Raw genomic sequence first — 24,120 nt, 5'->3', positions numbered from 1 at the left:
ACCAGCCTGCTCCTGCCTGTCTGACCTCACTCCATCTGCAGCCACGCTCTCCTGCAGCCCCCTGCTCCACTTACAGTGCGGTCAACTTCCGCGTCGCTCTTATTTGGGTGACATTTCGCATGCTGCACCCTATTGGCGAAAATAAAACGCATCAGAACCGGAACCGAGTCAGAACCAAGACCCAAATCCTTCAAGCTAAACAAACAAAAAAAAAAACAGAAAAAAAAAAAAAAAAAACACGTCTTCACGCCGGCCTGCGAAGCATCGTTGCGAACATAACACAACAACCGCAGGGTGTTTCCAGCTGTGAGACTTACCTCCAGCTTTCTGTGCTGTTGATGCATTCAAGAAATGTCGGTCAGATGCAGGAGTTGCGAAACGAAACACGAGCGCGTCTCTTCGCTCCGTCTCCCTCCTTCTCTGACTGCCAGGAAACAGTGCGAGAGAGACAGAGATGCTGCGGACAGGAGGAGGAGGAGGAGGAGGAGGAGCGGTGCTGATGCTGCAGCCGACACCTGGCAGAGCATCCTCCTGCTCCTGCTTCACACATTTGCGCCCCCTGCTGGACAACATTTTACTCCATCACTTGACAATGACATCACACATGCATACAAATACAACATTTAACACACAAACACATCAGCACGTTTTGCTGTTTCTAGTTCTTAAAGTTGATCCTGGGTTTAAACGATGAGCGAGACCTTGAGAGCTGCTTTATGGATGTGAAAATTGATAACCTGGCAGTCTCCTGAACTTCTTTATTGTATAGTAGTACATCCTTGGCTTCCACTTTTACTTTTACTTTTCTCAATACTATTTGTACTTTCAACATTATGATCTAGGTTGACTACAATTGTATCTTCGTCCACTCTGACTCTGCTGAATCCACAGTAAAGTCCAAACACGATTAAAGGCTGTAAATCTATCAGTGTGCTCCAGTGCCCCTTTTTTCACCTGAAGGTTTGCTGTCCTCGAGTGGAGGAACAGCTGATTCAGCTGCATTTTGCTGGAAGCTGTTTCTGATCAATTTTGAGGCATATTTGTTGGTGGGATAAATATAATCAACAACTTTGTAACGCACTTCTTTCAACGCTCGGGGGATACATTTATATGTGAGAAACCATCTTGTTTCCCACTGACTATAAGAAAAATGGTCGTTCCACACACATTTCAACCATGGAGTAATTTCCTTTGGCTGCAGAAATAATTCCTTATATATTATTAATACATTTAGGGCTCCAATTCTTGTATCTCGTCTCTCAGAGTGGCATTTCATCAGCCAAAGATCTCCACCAGGGACAGCATTTGTTACCATTTGAGATTCTTTATAAGTGACAGGAAAAACTTTAGATCTGAGAAATTCCACATAGCTAAGGAATTGAGCTTCATCATATTGTAAGATCACAAGAAACATTATAGTCCTGTCAATAGGATCATGTGAGGAGTGTAATAAAAGTCTTAAATCAGTAGATTTCTTCATGAACGGCCACAGAAGGAAGGAGTCTGGGTTTTCGAAAAGCTCATTTTATTTACAGGTGTGATGCATGAAACATACACTGATCTTAAACAAAAAGGGACAAAACAGGAGACAAGCGGACAACCAGACAAGCATAAACAATCAAGGCATTCTTGACTTGTAGGATCAAAAGGCTACATGCTTTATGAGTATTAAATTTAAAGTGTGTGGGACTTCTGTGTGATCGGGCACAAATTTTAAGATAATCCATGAATTGCTTTCAGTCCCTCATTCTCAGTATTCCGGGGTCGGTCCTGATACTACCAGAAGGCGGCGCCAAAGTACAGAAATTTCACATCCCCACACACAATGACTTATAATGTGAAATATAACGAGAGGAAAACAAACAAACATGTCAAACAAATATTGAGAACTTTAACAGAGACCCAGAAACTGTTTTAGGCAACAGTTGCATACCTGAAAATATACTGTACATAAACACCTGAATGCAAAAATTAAACCCAAGGCCCACTCACTAGCTTCTTTGGGAGCTTTCAGTTGCATCTAATGGTCTTCCTAAACAGATGACGTTTGTTCAGTTGTCAAGGAGATAGCTCTGTTGTCATTGAGCTACGGTAAGTGTGAAACTATGAACAGTTACACAAAGCTCCACAAAAAAGCCCCGTTGACGTGACAACCTGTCATCGCCAAATTTTAAAAAGTTTTGTGTGTAAAAGCAGCAAGAATTAAATGTTCCTGCTCCTCTTCAGCGAGGCAACGTTGAGACCTGAACCACAGAGATGAATAACAGAATGAGAAACCTTTGAAGAGACAGACTGAAACATACGGACATCTTTTGTGCTTTTTCAGCATTTACAGTCTTAAACACAAAGCAAACAACGGCCGAGAAAAAGGCAAGCAAAAAAAAAAAAAAAGGGGGGGTCTGAGAACTTGATGTAGTCACAGTAAAATGACAGTCAACAACACTGGTGATGGATTTGAAACATCAAAAGCTTGATAATGTGACATTCATCATGTAAAGGGAAGGTTTAGGTCAGGAGGGTTTCAAAGCAGCATCAAAGAGAAGAAGAAGCTGCTTTTTATCTAAGTGGATATGTATACATATGGTTTTTATACATGGTAAAAGCTGAGGTTTGCCATGACATGAGGGATAAAAACAAGTAAAAAGTACATCTTATGCCAGAAAATAGATTTTCATATACACATGAATCCCTTTGTATTGATTCAACAGGGAACCTGATGTAAATTTCATGCAGTAAAAAACAAATAATGGATATTCACAGGACATTAAGATAAAACATGAATCACTTGTCAATTGTTGTTATGTTAAACTGTGCATAGATAGATTTCTTTGAAAATAAACAGAATTATGGGAAATAGGATTTTTCACATTCTTTGACTATCTGTGAAATTTGTGATTTAACAACTTCTAAAAAGTAGATATTTCTTTTTTAAGTATAATTACCTCCTTGTGTGACAATTTAGCAGTATATTACCATGTTAAGCACACTGGAAAAGTCAGTCATGATTCATGAAAGCGATACTTGATGTTTAACGTGATGTCACACGTCATTATTAAACTTACTGTGAAAGGCTGCATTACAGGCTGACCCCAAGGAACCTGTTTCTGTCACAGCCATGCCAATATCCCATATTCATAGTTATATAACTGCATTTTGTTTTTGTCAGTAAGGCAATAACAGGTGAAGTAAGGTGAAGGCAGTGATTTTGCCAACCCTGAGGATAAAGTTTCAGTTGCACTGATCCTGTAAACACAATATAAGGAACAAAACATCTGACACAAACAGAGCAACATAAAATAAGCCTTTTCTCCAATTTACAAATAATTTACTGCAAGAAATATAAACAAAATCTTATATACACAATCTTGATTATACATGATTCTACTTTTAGACAGCTATTTTTGTTTTAAAGGACTCCCAAAACTACAGTGAATGCACTTAAGGGTTAAAACTAATGGGGAAATGATATGACGTAACATAACTGCATTTAAAGGTGCAATATGTAAGAATTGGCATCCTGTCAAATTAATTCTGGAAACAATTAGGGGTCAGTGTGTCACCAGAATAACTGCTCGCTGCTGCTAACTGCAGCTGCTGTTAGCTTGTTAGCTCCCGCAGCGAGCAGTGCAGACCGGGAGCTCGAGCACAGGAGCTATGGGCCAGAATAGGCTAGGGCTAGCTGGTTAGCATGCTAACCTCAGGAGATATCTCCGCTACACAATATATAGACGCCATAATGTAAACTGTTATTTCTTCACTTTCTTGTGATAATTTTAGCTAGTTTTTGAATGTTTTTCGACTACAATTCTTAAATATTGCACCTTTAAACAATGAATAACCTTTTGTTCAAAGGAAAACACACCGGTTTTACACATCAAAGTCTGTTTACAAGTCTTTGGGAGTACTACTGCATTCAAAATTTTGTATAAAGCCTTTTGTAGCCGCACAGGAAGCAGCGCATAGTCTGATAAATTGACTCAAGTGATGTCACCTGAGTCAGCTGAAGACTAGTAGTTTAAAAATGAAAAAAAAAGAAGGTATTTTTAATGGTATAAAAAGAAGTGAGATTACGAGTGTAACCCGCTCCTCGTCTCATCTCATCATTAGCTGCTACAAGCATCAACACCCAAAACTCGTGCCGAAATGTCAGCAGTTGAGTTGCATTGTGGGTAATGCAGGCGCCAGGTTGACAAGGAAGGGAAATATGTGGAATAAAAAAGATGATATCTCTGCTTCTGCTGCACCGATTCTTTTCGACAGACCATGCTTCGGACAATTCTTCAGAGGCTTTTACTTAATTGTAAATATAAACTTGAATTAGATTCGTAATCTGAACAGCACACTAGAAATGACCATGTTTAGGGAGCGAGTAATAAAACGACATTAATAAACATGAGGAAAGGCGTAAAATAAATTGAGAACAAATACATAACTCCAAATTGAACATTTTTAGAAAAAAAAGTTGCCTGTATTATTTTTTTTGATAGGACTAACTAAATGTAACAAGCTACAGATGCAAAAAGACACAGCAGCCAGCACTGTGAAAATCCACTATGATCTACTGTTACATTACATTAACAGACATTCAGCAACTGTCAATGTTTTCACCTGTCAGGATTCACATACCAGATTTCCTATATTCACCAAGGGTATTAAATCCAAAAATATGAGCGTATCTTGACAACGGTCATTACACAATTTAAAATGATCCTGGTAGGCTTTAAACCAAATAACTCCTCAGAGTGAGGAACTATCCAACAGGATATCATGTTCAATATTTTGTTACAGCAGTTTCTGCATCGTAATTTGCAGCCAGATCCATGGCTTGTGATCATTCATGCCTGCTTCCTGCAAAGACAAACGCCTGCATTCAAACTATACCATATGACCACAATAGGACGCCAGGCTTTCCCTTTTGCAAGAGAAAGCATGGTACCTCAGATGGTCTCAATGCAACCCTTTGGACTGTAAATTGGACTCACGGAGACTGTACGCTACAGCTCCCTGCCGGCCCACTTACACACGTGCACCCAGTGGCCCGACCACCCTTTTCTGCAAGTGAACAAGGGTAATTATATCATTGAGAAGCCAAGTGTGTGTTGTGCAAGCTCTCACTGGTCAGGGAGGACTGTTAGAGCAGCATGTCAACCTCAATTACATAAGAGTTGGCAGGTTTATGAGAATGTGTACCAACTGTTTCATCTGATACGGTAGCTAGTCTTTAGATTTTAACGGAAAGAGAAGACATAAATGTACTGCTGTTGAACTTTCCCGGGTGAAAGCAGTTATCACATGTGCACATAGTCCTACTGCCAGCGATGTAACCCAGACACTCTCCAAAGAAGTAACACGACCCATGAAGAGAAACAAAAGTTATGGTCTCCCAGTATCTCTGAACCTCCCTGAAACACTCATATGTTTCCCTCCCCCCTCGAACAGCCAAGCAATAACAAGTAGTTGAAACTCAAAGCCAAGCTAAAGGGGGTAACAAGCTTGTTACAAAATACTGAAATAACGTCAATTATGGCTTCAGAAATTCTGTTGTTCCACCGAGCAGCCAAAGAGGAAAGTCACAGATTTGTGAATTTGAGGTCAAAGGTTTTTTTATAAACTTTCCCCAAAAGGGAGTAGTGCCGGGGAGGGACTGGGAGTTGTCGGCTCAAAAATACTCTTACACAGATAGACTGGTGTCGGGGCAGGTTGAGATGTACGCAGCATTTTCTGATGCGATTTTACAAATCTCCATCGTCATCTTCCCTGGCATCGATAGCGTAGTGCAGGAAGGCCTCCTTTTCTGGTGACATGGCCTCTGATTCTTGGACGCGCTTGAAGCCATTCATCTCTGTGTCTGGAGACGAGCGGGCCATAGCTGCCTCATTGCTGTGATGAAAGCCGTAGCCAAAGTAGATCACGAAACCTGAAAAAGCAGCGCAAGACACAACATCATTGTGCAACACACTCACTAAAATGAGACTTTTTAAAGTTTTAAAGTTTTAAAGTTTTTGGTTATGTTGACCTAGTCTTGCTGGAGCTTGAGATAATCTTTGCGTTAGTTTTATTTCATATTTGGGTCAAACTCTATGTTTAAATTCTGAGGTAATGCAAACTACAAGCACAGCATCTTAAAAGCTCTCTTGGTTGTAGATTTGAATAATGTATAGTCAACCTTTAAATGATTTAAAGTTCAATTTAAGTTGAAAACGTTCAAAAATTTACTAAAACTATCAATAGAATGTGATTTTTTTGTTGTGGGTTTTATTTTTAAGGTGTGCAATTCTTACATATTGCACCTTTAAACAATTTACATTAAATAATTTGCATTATATAATGCAATAACAGCCAAATTGCATTTTGCCATTTTCTTAGCTGAATGTACCATCAAAGTTAAAGATATAAACTGTAGTTAAACACCTGGACATTATGGTAAACAAACATTGTGATTGGTTCTATTATCACAAAATAGAATCACTGATCCATCACTTTGTTGGACTGCTATTTCAAGCTACGAAAGCAAGTAAAGTGCCAGCTGTATGGAATTAGTCTGAGAGCATCAGCGGTGAAGTGGATGATGAGGAAATCAACCATCCTTTTAGCCAGAGACACTCAAGTGAAAGTCAAGTAAAAAGACCGTTTCCTTTTAAGGAATCAATAGAATTTCTGCAAATAGAAAGTCATTTTAAACGCTGGACTGAAACCATTTATGATGACAGAAATGGAGACTACCTACCTATAGCCATCCAGATAGAAAATCGTATCCAAGTGCCTCTGTCCAGCTGCATCATCAGGTAAACGTTGACAAACATACTGATCACTGGAATGAAGGGGAGCAGTGGAACCTGAAGGGACCAACATCACAGAAAGAAAACGATCTTTAATAAACTGCTTTAAATCCATACTACACAACACAGAGTGGGTTTCTGGAATCAAACCTTGAAGGAAAGTTTTGTCTTGCTCTCAGGTTGTCTCCAGATGATAAAGGTGAGGAGAAGACACGCCATGAAGATGACACAGAGGCCTATGACGCTCCAAACGGCAGCGCCTCCCTGCACTGCCAGTATACTGAACGCCAAGATCAACGCTCCTGCAGATGTAGGTATGTTTTTATTTTATTTCATGTGTAACTTTGGAGAATTGCAACTTAACACAGACTACTGATCTCAAACCAATTTCTTTTTATTTATTGCGTTCTAATGCTGTATCAATGTCATCACCTACCCATGATGGAGGCACATATGTTGACAGCGAATCCCGACAGTGTGGATGGCTCAGGGTTGTCTGGGAACAAAAGGGTCTTGAAGCTGAACCTCTCCTCCATACCAGGCAGGATGCCCATACTGGGAGCACTAATGCCGTCGCTCAGCTCGACCTCCTCCTGGGTATTCGCCATCTGATACGCCAGACTGGGCTGCTCAGGTTGGTACCTGGCACAGTCAAATACGCACATAAAGCCGTTTTACCACTTTAACTTCTTACTTTTTATTTGCATCAATTAAATTAGTTGGTAGTCCCAGTGGTAATCAAGTGATAAGGAGCGCATATTGCAACACTAGTGCACAATAAACCTCCTTATGAGTAATGTCAATCATACTGTAATGTCAGCTGGAGACACATTTTTGGCAAGAGTCAAAATTTTCCTGGTAGAGTATGAAACTGCTTTCAACATGGATGTCGGGCTGGGTTTCACTGCTTGCTAAAAAGAGATACAAACATATGCAGCTGTAGGAAGGCGGTAATCGAACTATAGAGTGTTTGAGTCTCTGGACCAACGCCAACATGGACGTTACTTTACTTCGCTGACCACTTGCCAGTGTGAGTTCCACCTCGCATTCATGCATGGAGTTTTGACAGCTCATGAAAAACATTGACAGGTGCAAACCCAGTGTCCCTGGATTAACTCTATATACTGAAGTCCCCCCCACTGACCTGAGCACCAGGACACAGGCAGCCACTAACGTATAGGCCAGCAGCGTCCCTATTGACATCAGATCCACCAGGTCCTTCAGGTCGAACAGAAATGCCATGATAGCTTTCAAAAAACAAGAAAGAAAAAAGAGAGTTGGAAAGTGAAAAATACATTTGTACATTTATCACTGTAATGAATTGAAAGGTTCACAGTGTGTTTTCAAGATCTCTCATCTTTCATTAACATGTATGGGGTTAAAATGTAGGTCTTGTATGATCATTGTTTTTTAGCTATGCGAGCTAGCTAACACTCTAAACTAAGATGGAAAACATGGTCAACATTAAATCTGCGAAACAGTGCACACAATTGTGTTCCCCCAAGTCAGTTTTGCCAAGTCTTGCCCTAGTGTGATGTGACTGGCTAATACTTGTTGACTCTACTCGACCATGCAAGGGTCTACTTTTTTTTATTATTTCTACTCTATGGCTCTGTTTTCACCTCATCTACAATCTTTTTCCTAAACCTTAGTAGGCTACTTTGTTGACTTATCCTAACCAAGAAGTCTTGTCGCCTAAACCTAACCAAGTAGTTTTGTTGACTAAACCTAACCAAGTAGTTTTGTTGACTAAAGCTAACCAAGTAGTTTTGTTGACTAAACCTAACCAAGTAGTTTTGTTGACTAAAGCTAACCAAGTAGTTTTGTTGACTCAACCTAACTAGGTTTTTTTTTTTTTACTCAACCTAACCAAGTAGTTTTGGATAGACCTTACCAAACTGCAACTGAAAATGGAAAATGATGATACAAAAATGAAAATAATGTCAACTTTCCTTTTAATATAAAAATAAACAGGCAACATGCCAGAAAGTTTTCTGGCCGAACGACAAGTACTACCCAATCACAATATAGTGGGCAGAACTAGGCAAAACTGTCTTAAAAAACAAAAATGAACATCAGCATTTAAGCATCGTCATTGTAAGGATATAAGCATGGTGACATTAGCATTTAGCTCTGGCAACTGCAGTGTAGAACATCCTCACAGAGCTGCTAGCACGGCTGTGGACTTTTTGTGTACAGATCACTATCATGTTTGTCATAGGTAGGACTCAAATCAAAACATATGCATTAAGTGGCAGCAGCAAGCGCACGAAGAAAAGGTTAGTAACTACATCCCAAGTGTAGGACCAACAGACTTAAGAACTCCTTTGTCCCTCATGCCATCAGGCTGTACATCTCCTCACTTGGGGGGAGGAGGAAATAGATAGCCGGCAATACTGCAATACTGTGTCACTGTGCAATAACTTATTTATCTATTTATCTATTTATTCACATACATACCTGGACACTCTTACTTTCGTGCAATAATTTCTGTACAATAACACATATACAGTCCTCTACATTTATATTTATTTTATTTTACTTATCCTATTTTATTTTATTTTATTTTATTTTATTTTATTTTATTTTATTTTATTTTATTTTATTTTATTTTTATTGTATTCTATTGTGTTTTGTTAGTTTATTGTGAACTGTATGCTGCTGGAAATTCAATTTCCCTGAGGGAGTTATCCCAACGGGATCAATAAAGTGAAGTCTAAGTTTAGTCTAAGTCTACATCTGCAACAATACACTCAAAAAGAAATTTCAGTAGCAAATTTTTTTAAAATATACATGATTAAATGATCGCACATAATGATTAAGCAACTCTTCCAATAATGAATCTTAATTCCCTTCTTCCCTCCCCTGTCCTCAAACACAGGTCTCTATTTTCCTCACCCTCCTTATTTTGCATTCCCTCTTCATCTTACCAGACATAACCCCGGCGGCCACAGTGGAGGTTATGGGGGATTTCCTCTCGCTGACGCGGGCCAGGAAGGAGAAGAGTAGGCCATCCCGAGCCATGGCAAAGATGATACGGGGTAGGGGAAACATGGAACCCAACAGACTGGGGGTTGGAAGGTGGGTGTGGAAGGAAACGTCAGATTGGGATGACAGTTGTAGGTGTAGGGTAAAGGAACAACAGGAAAGGAAGAATTGAAAGAGGTTAGTAGGTCAGAATGGGGAAGAATTAGTGAAAGGAAGCAAATATAAGTTGCGGATTTGGGGCGGGGGAACTGTCAACGGAACACACGTCCGGCGATATTCAAATGCCAGCATGCAAAATCCTCCTCTCCTACATGCTGTTACTCTGTTCCAATGTAAACATCTTTGGTTACTTCAGCATGCAGTTATATTGGGTCTTATTAAGTTCAATAACAAACAAAGTCTAGCCACTGAGACATGCTAGAAGAATGACACAGTATGACCTGGACTACCTTAACCAATAACAAAGACACCTGGCCATGTAAGACAAGATCACAAACCATTTGTGATGCCTTTTCACGCTGGAGTGCTGATTTCCAGCAGCATGAAAAGAAGCCTCAGTGAACATGGATGCTTGTTTTAAATCATGCGTGTTAGTGTCTCACCTGCCACTGCACCAGAGGTGAGGGTTGCAGTTAGCGGGGTTTTGGTGCGAGGGCTGATCTCGGCCATGAACTTGAAAAGCAGCCCATCGTTGGCCATAGCCCAGATCACACGCGGCATAGGGAACATAGAACCCAGCAGGCTACCAGAGGGGGAAGACCAGGATATATAGTATCCACACTTACACCCACAAGAATGCAGTGGAACATACATGAACAGAGACACCAGCTCACATATACAGGGAACATCATACAGTACAATTACACAATATAATGTACACATTGTGCATAACATACATGGTAGAATAAGAGTGACATGCAGGAACAGGAAGCATACATCTGTATTAATCTGACCTTAAATATACCATGCAAACATTTTTAAATAAAGGACGCATATAATTCATAATTATTCATTATAATTATGCATCAAAGCAATAGGCATTCAGAATATGTGCAAAATGAAGTATGTATGTACTTATAAAACCATTAAAAACTGAATATTAATCAAAAAATGCAGCTGGACATGACTTAGTGTTACATAATCGCATACATACACTGGAGCTACAATATATTCTGAGCAGTGCTCTTATTTTTAGCGAAGGGATCAAGTGCCTTCCGAAGTTAAATATATACTCAGATGTTCACGCACGCACCGAGACACACAGAGAAATGACTATGTGTGTGTGTGCATGTTTATCTGAGACAGAGAACCACAGTACATGAGCATGCATTTAAAACCAATGGCAGACTAATGCCGGTGTGTTACCGCTTACCTTGTAGACAGAGCACAAAGAGAGCCTACAGCTACAGCGTATTTGGCTCCTCCCCAGCCGACATAGTTAAAAGCCACAGGCAGAGGGCTGTTGCTGTCCAGCAGGTAGTACGGCATCATGAGGGTGAGGGCGGCAGAAACACCAAAGTACGCCACGAAGCAGATGAGCAGCGAGGATACGATGCCGATAGGGATGGCTCTCTGGGGATTCTTCACCTCTTCGCCTAGGGTGTGGGTAGTGAACAGGCACAGTTAAAGGCGAAACCGCTTTATTACTTTAGCTGGAATATCACATCATTCTGAAGTCTTTTTGGCTTTGCTTTGTGACCTGAATAAATATGTCATTTGCAATAATATAGCTAAAAAAAGAAATGGGACACATCAGATCCCCACCTTCGACTGAGACCTCTGTATTGGTAATTTGACTGCAGAGTGCTGATGATGTATTCAGCAGGTAACTGTCACATAGTTCAGACGTTCAGTGTCCCTAAGAACTCACCATTCTATCTTTTACGGTCATTTTGGCTGAATTCAAGTAAACATGGAAAAATGGACAAACATGTATTTAGGAACAAAATTCCGGGTACACTGCAAACAAATTGAACAAGGAGCTTATTTTCTCTGTGCACCCAAAAGACTGAAACACCCAGCTATTCAGCTGCAGGTGATTACGCAACAGAGCTCCTCAGGCAAACACTCACGTCTTGTTCTGCAGTGAAATCACACCGCGACGATGGAGTGCGTAAAACACTGCCTGGATCCTTTCTTCTACACATCTATTTATGACAGGTGACAGCTACTGATTGGCCCTAGATTACTGGGAGGCTGGGGTTCATAAGTGTGACAGTTGTGTGGATGTAAGTGTGTTTACTGTGTGTGTGTGTGTGTGGTGTATTGAGGGGGAGGGGATGATGGCTTCACGCCAACTTAACTCTAGCTAGCCAGAATACATGAACCCACACACAGATGATATAATATAATGGCTTTCAGCTGCCTAGGAGTGTGCGTGAGACAGACTTGCCCCTACAAGCCAAACTCAAGCAATCACTCAGGGTTAACTTCATGCTAGCCAATTAGAATCCAGGAAAAAGAGAGGTGGGAAAAGCTAGGGGGCCAGGGAGCAGGCGAGTCGGGAGAAACGCTCCAGCTATTACAGGACCCAGAGGAATTGAATGGATTAAAAAGAACTACATGAAGACACACACCCATTCGCAGGTGTAGATCTGCACAAACTTCAGAAACCCTTATATCATGATTTACGCCCCTAACCTACATTACAGTGCTTGGCATTTAACCGAGAGCGAAATTAGGCCAAACACACAAAACTGCGTCTTTTCTCTCTGCTCTGCCCCTCTTATGTAACACTCCTGGATGTTTAGACAGGCTTGGCATTGAAATGGTTCCAACTCCAGTTTCAGTTACACCAGCCCTCAGCCCCAACCCCCCAAAAGTGGAAACATACGCTTAAGCCAGTGGAAGAGATACGAGAAGTGGAACTAGAAAAGAACAGGGCCAACAGGGTCTTTCACCCTGGACTGACCTGTGGTGGCAATGCAGTCGAATCCGACAAAGGCATAGAAGCAGGTAGCAGCTCCTGACAGGACGCCTGTGAAACCGAACGGCATGAAGCCGCCCACTCCTAAACGCTCTGTGGTTGGCAGGATGTCTGTCACACTGAACAGCGACAAAAAATAAATAAATAAATGAAATCAGCATGGTTTTAAGGTATTAGTTAGCACAAGTTATACAAAATGTAGCAAGTGACCCACAAGTCGGAACATGTAGATCAGGGGCCTCATTACAGAAAATTCTTCTGTCTGACATCGTATTAATCTCAGTTTAGGATAAAATTTTGGATTTTTGGTATGACAGAAGCCAACACCGATTTTAATGTGTTGGAGAAGCCTGTTGTACCCCTTTTCCACTGGTCAAGAGTTTAATGTCAGTGACAATTGAAGTGAGACAGCTGTTGTCATGGGTACAGGCAGGACAGGAGGAGTGCCAATTTAAATATTAAATTATTAAAAGAGTGTCCACATTGCTCCTGTAATAGGAAGATAAAGGATTTTCCTATCTTTGAAGCTTAAGATAGTTAATAAATGTTTCTGTACTGGGGCCCCTGATCAAGTATAACAGGATGTTTCACCGAATGTCCTTGACGTGTGAAGCGAATGTGTACGTCCATGTTCTTACTTGACGCTGGAGTTACTGGTGTGATTAGGATGCAGGATCTCTTCAGGGTCCAGCTGCCAGTTCTTCAAAGTACCTTTAACCAGACCGGAGACCACCATGAACGACAACACTAGGATGTTGATGCAGGTAAAAACCTTGTTCACCATCGCTGACTCTTTGACCCCAAATGCCAGCAGACCTTAGAAATGGAGAAGGCAAAGAAAAGAAAAGGAACAATTAAAGACTGAGACTGGAGCGTTTTTGTACAGAAATCTATCAACTAAGTATCTTTTGTGAATATATGCCACTGCAGCAATGTCAACTATTACAAGTTCAAGAATGAATGACTGCATACTGGCAAAGATAAAGCACGCTCTTCTCTTTGTGCAGGGTTAGGGTTAGAACGGGTCAGAAAGAAAGAACGAAGTGTTGTTACCAGTGAGAGTGATTATGATGAGAACAGCAAACACGTCAGGGTACTCTGCCAGTACACCGGGTGCTTTCATGGCCATGTTCTCTCTGCAGAACAGCTCTATGCGTTTCCCTACCAACTCGTCGAAGGTAGCACTCCATGCACGGGCCACACTCGAGGTACCTGCGACGGAGAAAAACCAGTTGAGGTAGATCTTGTGAGGTCTTCTCAAGCTTTATTCTATTCTCTTATCCTCTCACTCTGTTTCTCTCATAGTAGTTGAGTGAAGTTTACCAATGATGTAGGAGAGGATGAGGTTCCATCCAGTGATGAAGGCCCAGAGTTCTCCTACAGTCACATAGGAGTAAAGATAAGCCGAGCCTGTCTTGGGAACTCGGGCTCCAAACTCAGCATAGCACAGACCAGCCAACACTGAGGCTAAGGCTGCTATCAGGAAAGACAGCACAATAGCTGGACCTGTGGGGGGAGGGTGGGGGGGGGGGGCAATGCATATCATATGATTAGAGGCTTTAAGATGTCTCAGGACGTCTTTTGATCGTTCACAGTAACGTTAACTTACCTGAATTCTCTCGTGCAACGGCACCGGCTAACACGTAGACGCCAGCGCCCAGCGTGCTGCCCACGCCCAGGGCCACCAGGTCAAAAGTGTTGAGGCATCGGGACAGACGGGAGTCCTCTGTGTTACAGTCCACCACCTTCACCCTCAGCAACTGCTTCCCAAAACCCAGAAGGTTCCCCAGCACCATGGCCTCAGGGAGAGGAGGGGAGGGGTAGAACGTCGACCGGGGTCTCGAGGTCACGGAGGAGAGGGGGAGAGATCACACACAACCTATTGAGAGGCGAGGGAGAGAAAACGTAAGGGATGAGAGTAACTTATAGTTGTCAGCTCTGTCTAGTGTACTAAAATGTCCCTGTGATAGACATGTTCATTTCAATTTTCAAAATAAATTCACAGCTAAAGTAGCCTGTACAATGTGTCGTTTCTGTGTGAAAGTACACAGAGGCCACATTCAAAATGACATCAACAAACGCTGGTCGCACAGCGGCGGAGTGTTCCACGCTGGGTTAAAGGGGTTCACTTGTGCTTGACAAAACTTGTTGTAAGTAGAACAGTGTTTTCTGGGGAGTTACATAATGCAGCCCAAATCCACAATGTGTGACTTCCAGCCAAAAAAAACGGGGGCCTATAGGGATAATCCATCTTATTGCTGGATACGTCGCAGACATATGTTACATAACACAACGAATCTCACAGGAGAGGACGCAGAGCTCTTTAACAGACTGTTCGACAAGAAACAGAATCCCGACTCATGGCACAGAAACACTTTCTTGAAACTATGCCATTGAGTCTCATCATCACATTGCGTTACTCCTACACATAGCAGAAGAAACAAAACCAACAGTACTCAGACTGTTCTGTTATGAGCTCCCTCTGGGTCTTGCAGTACAAATGAGGACAATCCACCATTCTCTGGGGCTGAAGTAAAATAATTAAAAGACAGCAAAAATGGCCAAAGTAGACAGAAAAAGCAGGTCTTATGTAATTTTGATTTTGGCCTCTCGGTTAAAACAGCTGGGGACCAGACTGGTACTGAACACAGCCGCAGAGACGACGGAGGTGAGTCTGACGACAGATGATACAGTACGCAGGTGATTTACAATGGCCCGGACCAAGACTATATGACTCCTCATGACTCAGGGATGAGAAGACACAGCAGGCGGGGCGAGGAGAGGCATGAAGCGCCGGAGGAGCGACAGAGAGTCGGACATCGTCAGCGTGTTAAAACAGCGCGTTGAACTGGAATATTTTCACATCTTACTCTGTGATTAAAGTATTTATTTCAACCAAACCAGAGTTGATTGTGGAGAGACAAGCCACGACTGTTTTGGTTAGTTTCATCCAGTTTATGTTGAATTTCAATGAAATGTGTTTTACGATGAGGTTATGAGGCGAGAGTGGTGTAGGGATGACATATTTTTGTAGGCTTGCCCGGAAGTTAGCATCGCCTTAGTTCCCTCCAAAAAAGCCTATGTGATTTTTAAATTGGATTTTGAACACAAGTTTATGATACTTCACAGATAAACACCATTTTTATGATTTATGAAGTGTAAATGAAATGGCCAGAAGTAAAAAGCTAATGTTAGGCTATAAACATACTACACTGCGGTCGTATGACTTCAATGTCACCAACACTAAGCGTCTTACTACACTGTAGTACACACCAACTAAAAATGTTTTAATGTATAAGTTGTAAAGTTAGTTTTAGGACTCGTACCTGTGGCGCTCCATTAAAAATAGAGTATTTCCTTTCTTGACATTTGGCAAGTTTATTTTGTTTTCTAATTAGACTAACTAGCTAACTTGCCGCTCGCAAACATATCCCAGCTAAAAGTACGGGGGATATACTAGCACATCAAAGTGGTATTACAAGACAGGATGAGGCTAGCTGGTTAGCGTGCTAACTTCAGTAGACATCTCTGCAACACAATACATCTATGTCTTTGACATAATAACATGTTACTTTCTGACTTTAGGCACACATATACATATACTGATATTAAAATAGAAGTGTGTGGTCATAGAAATACTTAAAACAGAGGAAAGGAAGGAACGAGCAGCCAATGCAGTCTGGAGGCCAAAAGCAGCTGTAAGTGGTAGCTGAGAGGATTCTCAGTGTCAGTAGCCTGTCCAACATCTTATGCACATTCCCCAGTGCTGAGCTCACATACTGAGCAGTAATACTTGATATTTGGAAAGAGAAAAAATACACAGGGCAGACAGAGGAGTGGAAAGGGGGGGAAAAAAAGAAGGGAGGGGGTATAAACAATGTGCTGCAGCAAAGTTAAGTAGTGCCGGTCTGGAAGAAGTCCAGTGGTATGTCCCATAGAAGAGAGACTGGGATGTGTTTTGCAGCAGGATAACACCGTGACCCATTTCCAGATAATGGAACCAGTCCAGAGCCCACTGACATGAGGACGTAAACCCAGAAAGATCATGTGGACATTGCAACAGCCATGTCACGCCTCATGGAAACTTCCACGTGAGGGTAAGCAAAGGTAATGACCTTGTAGGTTGTTCAATCCAGAAAAAAAACAGGCTCAGATACAACTTCCCAACCTGACCTATTAGATCACATGTGAAAAAATATAGTGGTTACATAAAGATCAGTCACTGAAAACACAGCACTTACAGAACTGTTGTATGCCACAACCAGCGAGCAGCCACATTAGCTTTTGAGCTCATAAATAGCTTATAAAATGAAAATACTGAATATTAAAACAACAGCTTCAATAACAAGCTTCAAAAAACTTCCCTGATACATTAAAAAAACAATTTATTTCATTAAAGAGATAGTTTTGCAGTACGGTTGTATGAGGTACATACAGTATTAATAGTCATCTTTGGCATTACCTACAGTAGATGGCGGTCGGCAGGCCCCCAGTTTGGTGAATCAGCAGGAGTAATGGTGTAGGAAGCTAAGCAGTGTACTGTAGTGGATGGAGGCAGCATGTTTCAACTTAAAATAGTCAAAATTAGTTTAAGTGTATCTTATCTATAATATTTTCACAGCTATACCTTGCCATCAGACAGCTCTTTCTGATGTGAAACTGAAGCTGTAATATTTGTCGATGCTCTTTTTTAAAGGGCACCAGACTCCTTTGAGAAAAAACAGTAATTTAACCTCCCATAATACAGGAGTTGCTGGTCTACTGTTGTTGTGGGACCTCTGTGTGTTAAGGGTTAGTTTGGGCTTACTGAAGTCCCACAATAACACAAACTTACAAACCGACCAAGACAGTGGTAGACCAGCAACTCCTGTGTTCTGCGAGGTAAAACGAAAGAGAAATAAAACTCTGTCAATTCCACTTCAGAAAACCCAAACTACGCCTTTAAGGAGCTGGACAACACAAGTTGGAAGACATTAAGTTCAGTCGCTCCCATTTGCAGCTGCTATTTAGTGGTGTAGAGGTCACTATTGTTTGCTCGGGGTCATTGATCTTGAATGGTGTAACATTACAGCAGGGACGCTTGCTGGACGTTCTTTAGAAACGGTGTGGAAAGAATGACACAGGCGCAGGCACTCGTATTGCCCGTCATTAGGAGCCTACAATGTGATAACGGCTTTTAATTAGTGCTGTAGCCACTGGTCAATTTATAGACTAGAGAAAAAAAAAAGACATATTAAATCGATAATGAACAAGACTATACTTCAAAGTTGTTAATACAGTCTACATTTCACATAGAGAACATGTAACTGCTTAGGAAGGGCAGACGTGCAGCAAATTAAGAGCACATTTCAAGATATTTCACTCATGTGTTAAAGAAAACAAAACAAAGGAAAACAGCTGTTACACAAATAATCCGTTAGATTACAGGATTGACTGCTGAGTCTGTGAGATTATTACTCTACCCAGATAACGGCTCGTGCCCCGCGCTACTTTAAAACCCTGGAAGTTCATTAAGAAAAGCTTAGAAAGAAAATACTACTCAAATTCCGCAGGTAATCGTAAAGTGCTTACCGGAAAGAACACACACACACACACACATACACACACATATGCATGCATGCAAACACAGAAGAAAGTAGCCCATATGAACCACATGACCCCTCACTGACGTGGGTACACAGGTTGTGCAACTGCTGAGTCAAACCTGTCAATGCAAATTCATCAGACCCAATAATGACACCTTAACCGTGAGAAAATCTGACAATTCAAACCAACCATATGCGTAAATGCTGCAAATCAATGTTTAAATGGCAGCGGGCTGTTCCTGCATGACTTCCATTGAGTACTCACTTGAAACCGTCTACAGGTCAGATGGGCTTCACCTGTCGATCTGTGAGGAAAGTCTGACAGATACAGGGGATTAAAAGACAGATTTGTTAACTATTCGTCAAGCTGCTGTGAAGACTGCAGAGCGTTTGACGGCCGCCGTTCTGAAATAGAATCTGGAGGAATCACATGGCTCGGCTATTCCAAGCGGCACAGACACACACACATGCACACACGAGCTCGGTCAAAATGTATTAGCATTAGCTAACCGTGAAAACCTTAATACATCTATTTTTACAGTCATAACTCTGGATGCCTGTAAACTCATATGATCACAGATGCAAACAGTCACAGTAACTCAGTTTATCTCGAAAAGCAGCAGCTCTATACAACAGAAATGTGCTGCAGCAAGGGTTGGTAACTGGTGGCTGCATCCAGACAAGCCTGTGCATTGGTGTGAGTCATGCATGCAAGCAATGGTTGAAGAAGTAAAGTAACTAACACAGTACTAATACCACCCTGTTAAAGTAGTCAACTAAAAGTTAAAGTCCTGCATTTAAAACTTTACTTTAGTAAAAGTATATTAGTATTATGGGCCAAATGTATGTGTCAAAAAACTAAACTAACTAAACAAAGTTCACTTTGCAGAAAAAGGGTGCGTTTTTAACTATTATATACGATGTTTCTGGATTCAAATGACTGCCGCATCCATTAAGGGACATTAACCCTTCAGTTTATTATGTATACACACATTATATTATATCATATACACAGTCTGACCTGATGAAGAGCCACGTGGGATTTAAACATTGTCTTAAGTGCACAGGCATTACCCTCTCTTGTATTTGTATATATATCTTGCATATATTTGCACAGTAATAGCACATGGATAAATATCAAGGGTTCAAAAGTGTAGTGTAAGAAAGCACAGTCTCTTCTCACTGAGTGTACAGACAGGCACACACAGTACATGTACACGACCTGCTGTTAGTTTAAGAATGATTTGGCAGATGAGATGTGAAGAAAGCGAAGAAAGAAGAGGCTGTGCCAGTGTCACTGGAAGGGAGTGGATGAACAGGAAGGGGGGTGTGATCGCGCACAACCAATGAAAGTAGACCGTGAATGAGACACTGCTTGACATTTAGGAAGGCCTGGAGCCCTTTTCAAAAGCACTACAAAGTAAAGTGATTTCTTTAATGGCAGTAAATTGATGATGTGCATCGCCTAAAAACAGAATAAACAGCAGATGTAAAAAGAAATACTTCACAGAAGAAGGTCAGCAGAGTCGGCCTGACAGAGCTCCACTTTAAGAAGTGCACACAAGCAGCTTTGTTTCTCCGGCTGTTCCTCTCATCGATTTATGCTCCATTATGTTGGAGGAATGAAGAAAATATTTAATGTACTGTATGTTGTTTGCACGGCACATTTTGTCCAGCTCGCGACGGCGGGTTCACTGTGGAGAAAGAACGGCATGCAACAGCGAAGTGTTGACAGCTACTTGTTGACAATTCTCATCTGTTCCCTGCCCTATATGTCTCTGTGTAAACATGATGCCACACACTCATTTACCCTATGGACCATATATCAACATAGACAGCTAATTTACCACGGTTTTGGCCTTGCTTCTGCACATGTAAACTAAAGTGTTTTGACGGTGGCAGATTTAAGAGTGCCCCACCGGGTCACCTTTAACTTGTCATGCATGAGGATTTCAACAATGACTGTCAGCCAGTCTGTGGCAGAAGCAAAGGTTACTGTGCAACAAAGACCAACAAATAATGAAGTGGCAATAACATTCAACCAACATGACGGGGCATAAATTTTCCCTATTGAGCATTACCAGAAGAGTTCATTAGAACCTTAGTTTAGCATCTCTTGCGTCAGTAAAGTCAAACTCTTAGCTCATGATGAGGGACAAATGTCTGGCAAAGTGCCCTCCTTCTGTCTGAACTGACACCAGTCCTCCTCATGCTTTTCCCCTGATGAAGACCAGAGAAATAATCACACACTCTAGAAAGCAAAAGACTGGCCCTTTACCTCTTTTCTGTTCCACTACACAAATAGGTAGGAACCACAAAGAGAAAACAAGGATGCTAAAACACTGGAGGCCCTTCACCACTTAGGCCAACAATGTGGGACCCTACGATAATATAGAGGAAAGCAGAAAACATTTACTGATATCTCTATTCTTTTTCTTTTTCTCTGCTGACTATATGCTGATAATTTGGGTGGACTGAAGATCTGAGACATCCAATATATTAAAAGAAAATGCGCCAATCCTGCTTTCCAATATCATGTTAATCGACAGTATCATTAGGGATGGGACCGGATCATGGTAAAAATAAAAAAAAACATCAGGATAGTTGTGAATTGGGATAATTGTTAATATCTTCACGAGTGACTTGAAAAAGCCTTATAGCTTGATAAAGTACAGTCATGGATTGGTTTCTTGATTAATTCTGAAATGCCTAAATATTTGTTAAATCGCAATTATTTTGGGCAGGATGATCGTGACTTGAAATTTTCGCATCATCCCATGTCCAACATATTATTTACACATTAAAAATACAGATTTAGTTTTTATTCCATACATGATCCCCTGAGAGAATATTTACATTGTTACTTTACAGTTTGTCAATTAAAAAGCTGGTCCAGGGCATCACTGCCTGCTGAAAAACAAAATTCAATCTTGGAATCTCAACCTGTTTCGATTTTAGGGGATAATCACTTCCGTAAGCGTGAGTACACGTTGTGTGTGTGTGTGTGTGTATTGCTGTTACCCAACATCGTAATATGCTCCTGATCCATGTTTTGTACACACTGCCATCTATTTACTGCAGCAGCAGTCGCTTACATTGTGCACACTGCTCTGACGAGTCAAAGTCAAAAACCACCAACTGCAACTTGTGTCACTGTAACGTTGAGTGTAAGCAAAAGCAACACACTGTTCGGAGAAAATACAAATTTATGCGGGTATTAAGCAAACAGGCAACCAAAGATTTAGGCCTAAAGTGCAGCAAAGAGGAAATACGAAGCCCTAGAATCTCAGTGAACCTGGAAACCCTCCACACACACCCTTCAGTACGTTTTGTATAGGCTACATATGTTGAGCTCTGCAGTCAGCAGCTTGCCCACAAGTGACCCACTTTCACACCGGTGGCTAAAGTTAGACTGGCTGGAACTTGCCTGAACTCTTGCCATCAGGATCTGAAAGGTCATTCTTAAAGTGTGGTTACATTTGGGAATTAAGCCATAGTGTCACACTTTCAAAAAAGATGACACAAAACATTTCTAATGTAGTGTCATTAGTGTATTTCCAAAGGTTTTTTTTTTTCCAAATGCCAAAATTTAGGAGAGACAGCTTGAGTCATATCTTCAAACCACCCAGCCAACTGGACTGCTGTTTGAGCTACGATGATTGACACTACATTTTCTGACTGTTTTACTGAAACAGATTTACTGCAGTAGGTTTGACCTTTTTTTTTACTGCCACTTCAAACCGTTTCACAACACTTGAGCTAATAACTGGAGTTTATATGAGAGTGTTACCTGCAAAACATTGGCGGTTAAAATGTTGACTTGTTAGCGGGGCTCCACAGTTTTTTGGTTTCATGCACCTAAAAATCATTCAAGTGCAATTTAAAGGGGCACTATGTAGCTTTGGAGAAGACATTCAAACTCATAATTTTAATATTTGCAATATTAATGGGGTAACAATTCAAACTCAGGAATATTTATTTTTTCCATAACTAAATAAACAAGCTGTTCTCAGAGGAAAATAAGGTCCCAGTACACTGTTTGAAGATGGAAAGGTGGCAGGGTCCGCCACATATAAACAAAGTAAAACGGTATGAAATTGTGTTGTCTTTTCAGGTCAGTTTATTGAAAAGAAATGAAGAGTTTGTTTATTTAGTTTGTTAAGGCATAGAATAAAAGATAAAAATCAGTCAATGCAGATCTTTCTCTTCTGATTAAAATTTCTTCCCCAAAACTACAAAGTGCACCTTTAACATTTCATTAATTGCACTGTTGCACTTGATATTGATCAGTTCTGATTTTCTTTTTTTTTAAAAAGAGTGGCCTATCTTATCTTTTTTTAAACAAACACCAACTGGGTAACTAGACAGTTGCCTTTGAAGAAATATTAGCCTATGAACATGTCATCTGTAAATGTATAACACCGCAATAATATTTGAAGTTGATTTATTCATCAAGCACAACTTGTCAACCTGGACAATTTTTATTGGGTTTTTTTAACAACTGAGGTTGTAACAATCTCTTCTTGTGAAAGAAAGAAAAAAACATGTATCTGCACCCTTATTCCTGTTTTTAATCACTAAGGTGTGTTAAAAAATGCAATTAAATTGTATAATTGGACACACCAGTGCAAAGACTTAGTCTGGACCCTGGTTAGGTTTAAAATTAGACAAAAGCTAAGGCAAGTTTACTTTCCTATGAGTTAAGACAGAACAATTCAACTCTGAAGGGGAGTTCTTAACACTTTTTTGCTTCATTGGATGTTTTTCTTTGTTGGCTTTCTCCTGTTTGTGACCACTTGCTGCTTTCACTCCAGTCCAGACAAGAGCCACCTTCCTGACATCATCCTCATTCTCAGCCCTCTGTGGACAGACTACACTAAGCCAAAGCCTTAACAAAAAGTCTTAACACATTCCAGGAATTGCCCTTCTCACATTACACGACCATGCTTGCAGACAATGCACTTTAATCAGACCCGTACATTTAGAATCAAGCCCAATGTTGAGTTGCATGTATAAGAAATTATGCAATGCAGTTGTGGGATTCTTCCACGAGCATGCTGCAGAAAACAGCAGCTCTTAGCAGCATGAAGCAGTTAAAATGGGTTTGAGCGAAACGAGCATGTGCTTCACGGAATCGCGCAGCAACCAACTTTACGCACGGACACGCTTGTCCTTACAGCGCTCTACCTACAGTGTGTGTCACAAGAAAGCCTTCTATCACGGAGTACAGACACTAACAAGTTAGTAACTATACCTTCAGTGAACATATACATGCATGTGGCTACGTAGCAGTTGTATGAGTAGTTCTTTACCTTGTATATCCTGCGAGAGCGCATGAAGCAGTGATCCAAGATAAGTGATAATTTCCTCCAGAAGTCTTAAAAAAGTTAGAACTTAGGAAAACCAAAACTGCGTCGAGGCACGGTGGTCGGCGGAGTTAAACGTCTCTTTCCATAGGTGGCAGGAAGAATTTAAGGTCTCGGGTTGCCGTTTAGCGCGTTCAGATGGAGGAGGGGATACAGAGGCAAACAGCAGCCCCGCCCGCTCATTGCAGTTGTGCAACAGCAAGTACTGACCAGCTGCCACAAGTGGCAACTGGCTGAAATCAACAACAAATTAATACGTTTTTCTAATTGTCAGGATTGTCTGGACTGTTGATAATAAGACGAGGTAAGAGAATCAGCAATTTTGAAGAACTTTCACAAAAAGTCGCACACTGAACCTCACTTTCTAGTCGAAAACTGAACCCCCAGAAACTTCCAATTCAGTGGTCATTCTCCTTCAGTCTATAAAGCTGTAAAAACAGTAGGTTGTCTCTTTTATGGTCGAAACATGTCAAACA

The 24,120-nt window shown here is 41.1% G+C and overlaps 1 protein-coding gene across 1 annotated transcript; it reads right to left on the bottom strand.

Moving 5' to 3' along the window:
- Positions 1-1,508: 1,508 nt before the first annotated feature.
- slc7a1a (solute carrier family 7 member 1a) lies at positions 1,509-23,753 on the bottom strand. The gene is made up of 13 exons (XM_073478876.1): positions 23,591-23,753; positions 14,303-14,572; positions 14,017-14,199; positions 13,747-13,905; positions 13,332-13,509; positions 12,679-12,812; positions 11,140-11,362; positions 10,370-10,509; positions 7,924-8,026; positions 7,216-7,421; positions 6,930-7,081; positions 6,728-6,836; positions 1,509-5,917 (listed from the first exon to the last, which is right to left on the bottom strand). The coding sequence occupies exons 2-13, from the start codon at positions 14,487-14,489 to the stop codon at positions 5,733-5,735; spliced, it is 1,959 nt and encodes a 652-aa protein (XP_073334977.1). The 5' UTR covers positions 14,490-14,572; positions 23,591-23,753; the 3' UTR covers positions 1,509-5,732.
- Positions 23,754-24,120: the final 367 nt, after the last annotated feature.

Source organism: Pagrus major, chromosome 13, assembly GCF_040436345.1.
Source record: "Pagrus major chromosome 13, Pma_NU_1.0".
NCBI lineage: Eukaryota > Metazoa > Chordata > Actinopteri > Spariformes > Sparidae > Pagrus > Pagrus major.
The sequence above is the reverse complement of the archived record's forward strand: the minus strand, read 5'-3'. Positions and strand labels throughout refer to the sequence as shown.

What these genes read in the sequence shown, in the direction of transcription:
- slc7a1a (XM_073478876.1), bottom strand. Translation starts at nt 14,489, where the DNA reads ATGGTGCTGGGGAACCTTCTGGGTTTTGGGAAGCAGTTGCTGAGGGTG. An exon ending in GCCTGTGTCCTGGTGCTCAG is followed by an intron (nt 7,422 to 7,923) that starts GTCAGTGGGGGG and finishes TGACTGTGCCAG; the next exon opens with GTACCAACCTGAGCAGCCCA. An exon ending in AGACAAAACTTTCCTTCAAG is followed by an intron (nt 6,837 to 6,929) that starts GTTTGATTCCAG and finishes TGGTCCCTTCAG; the next exon opens with GTTCCACTGCTCCCCTTCAT.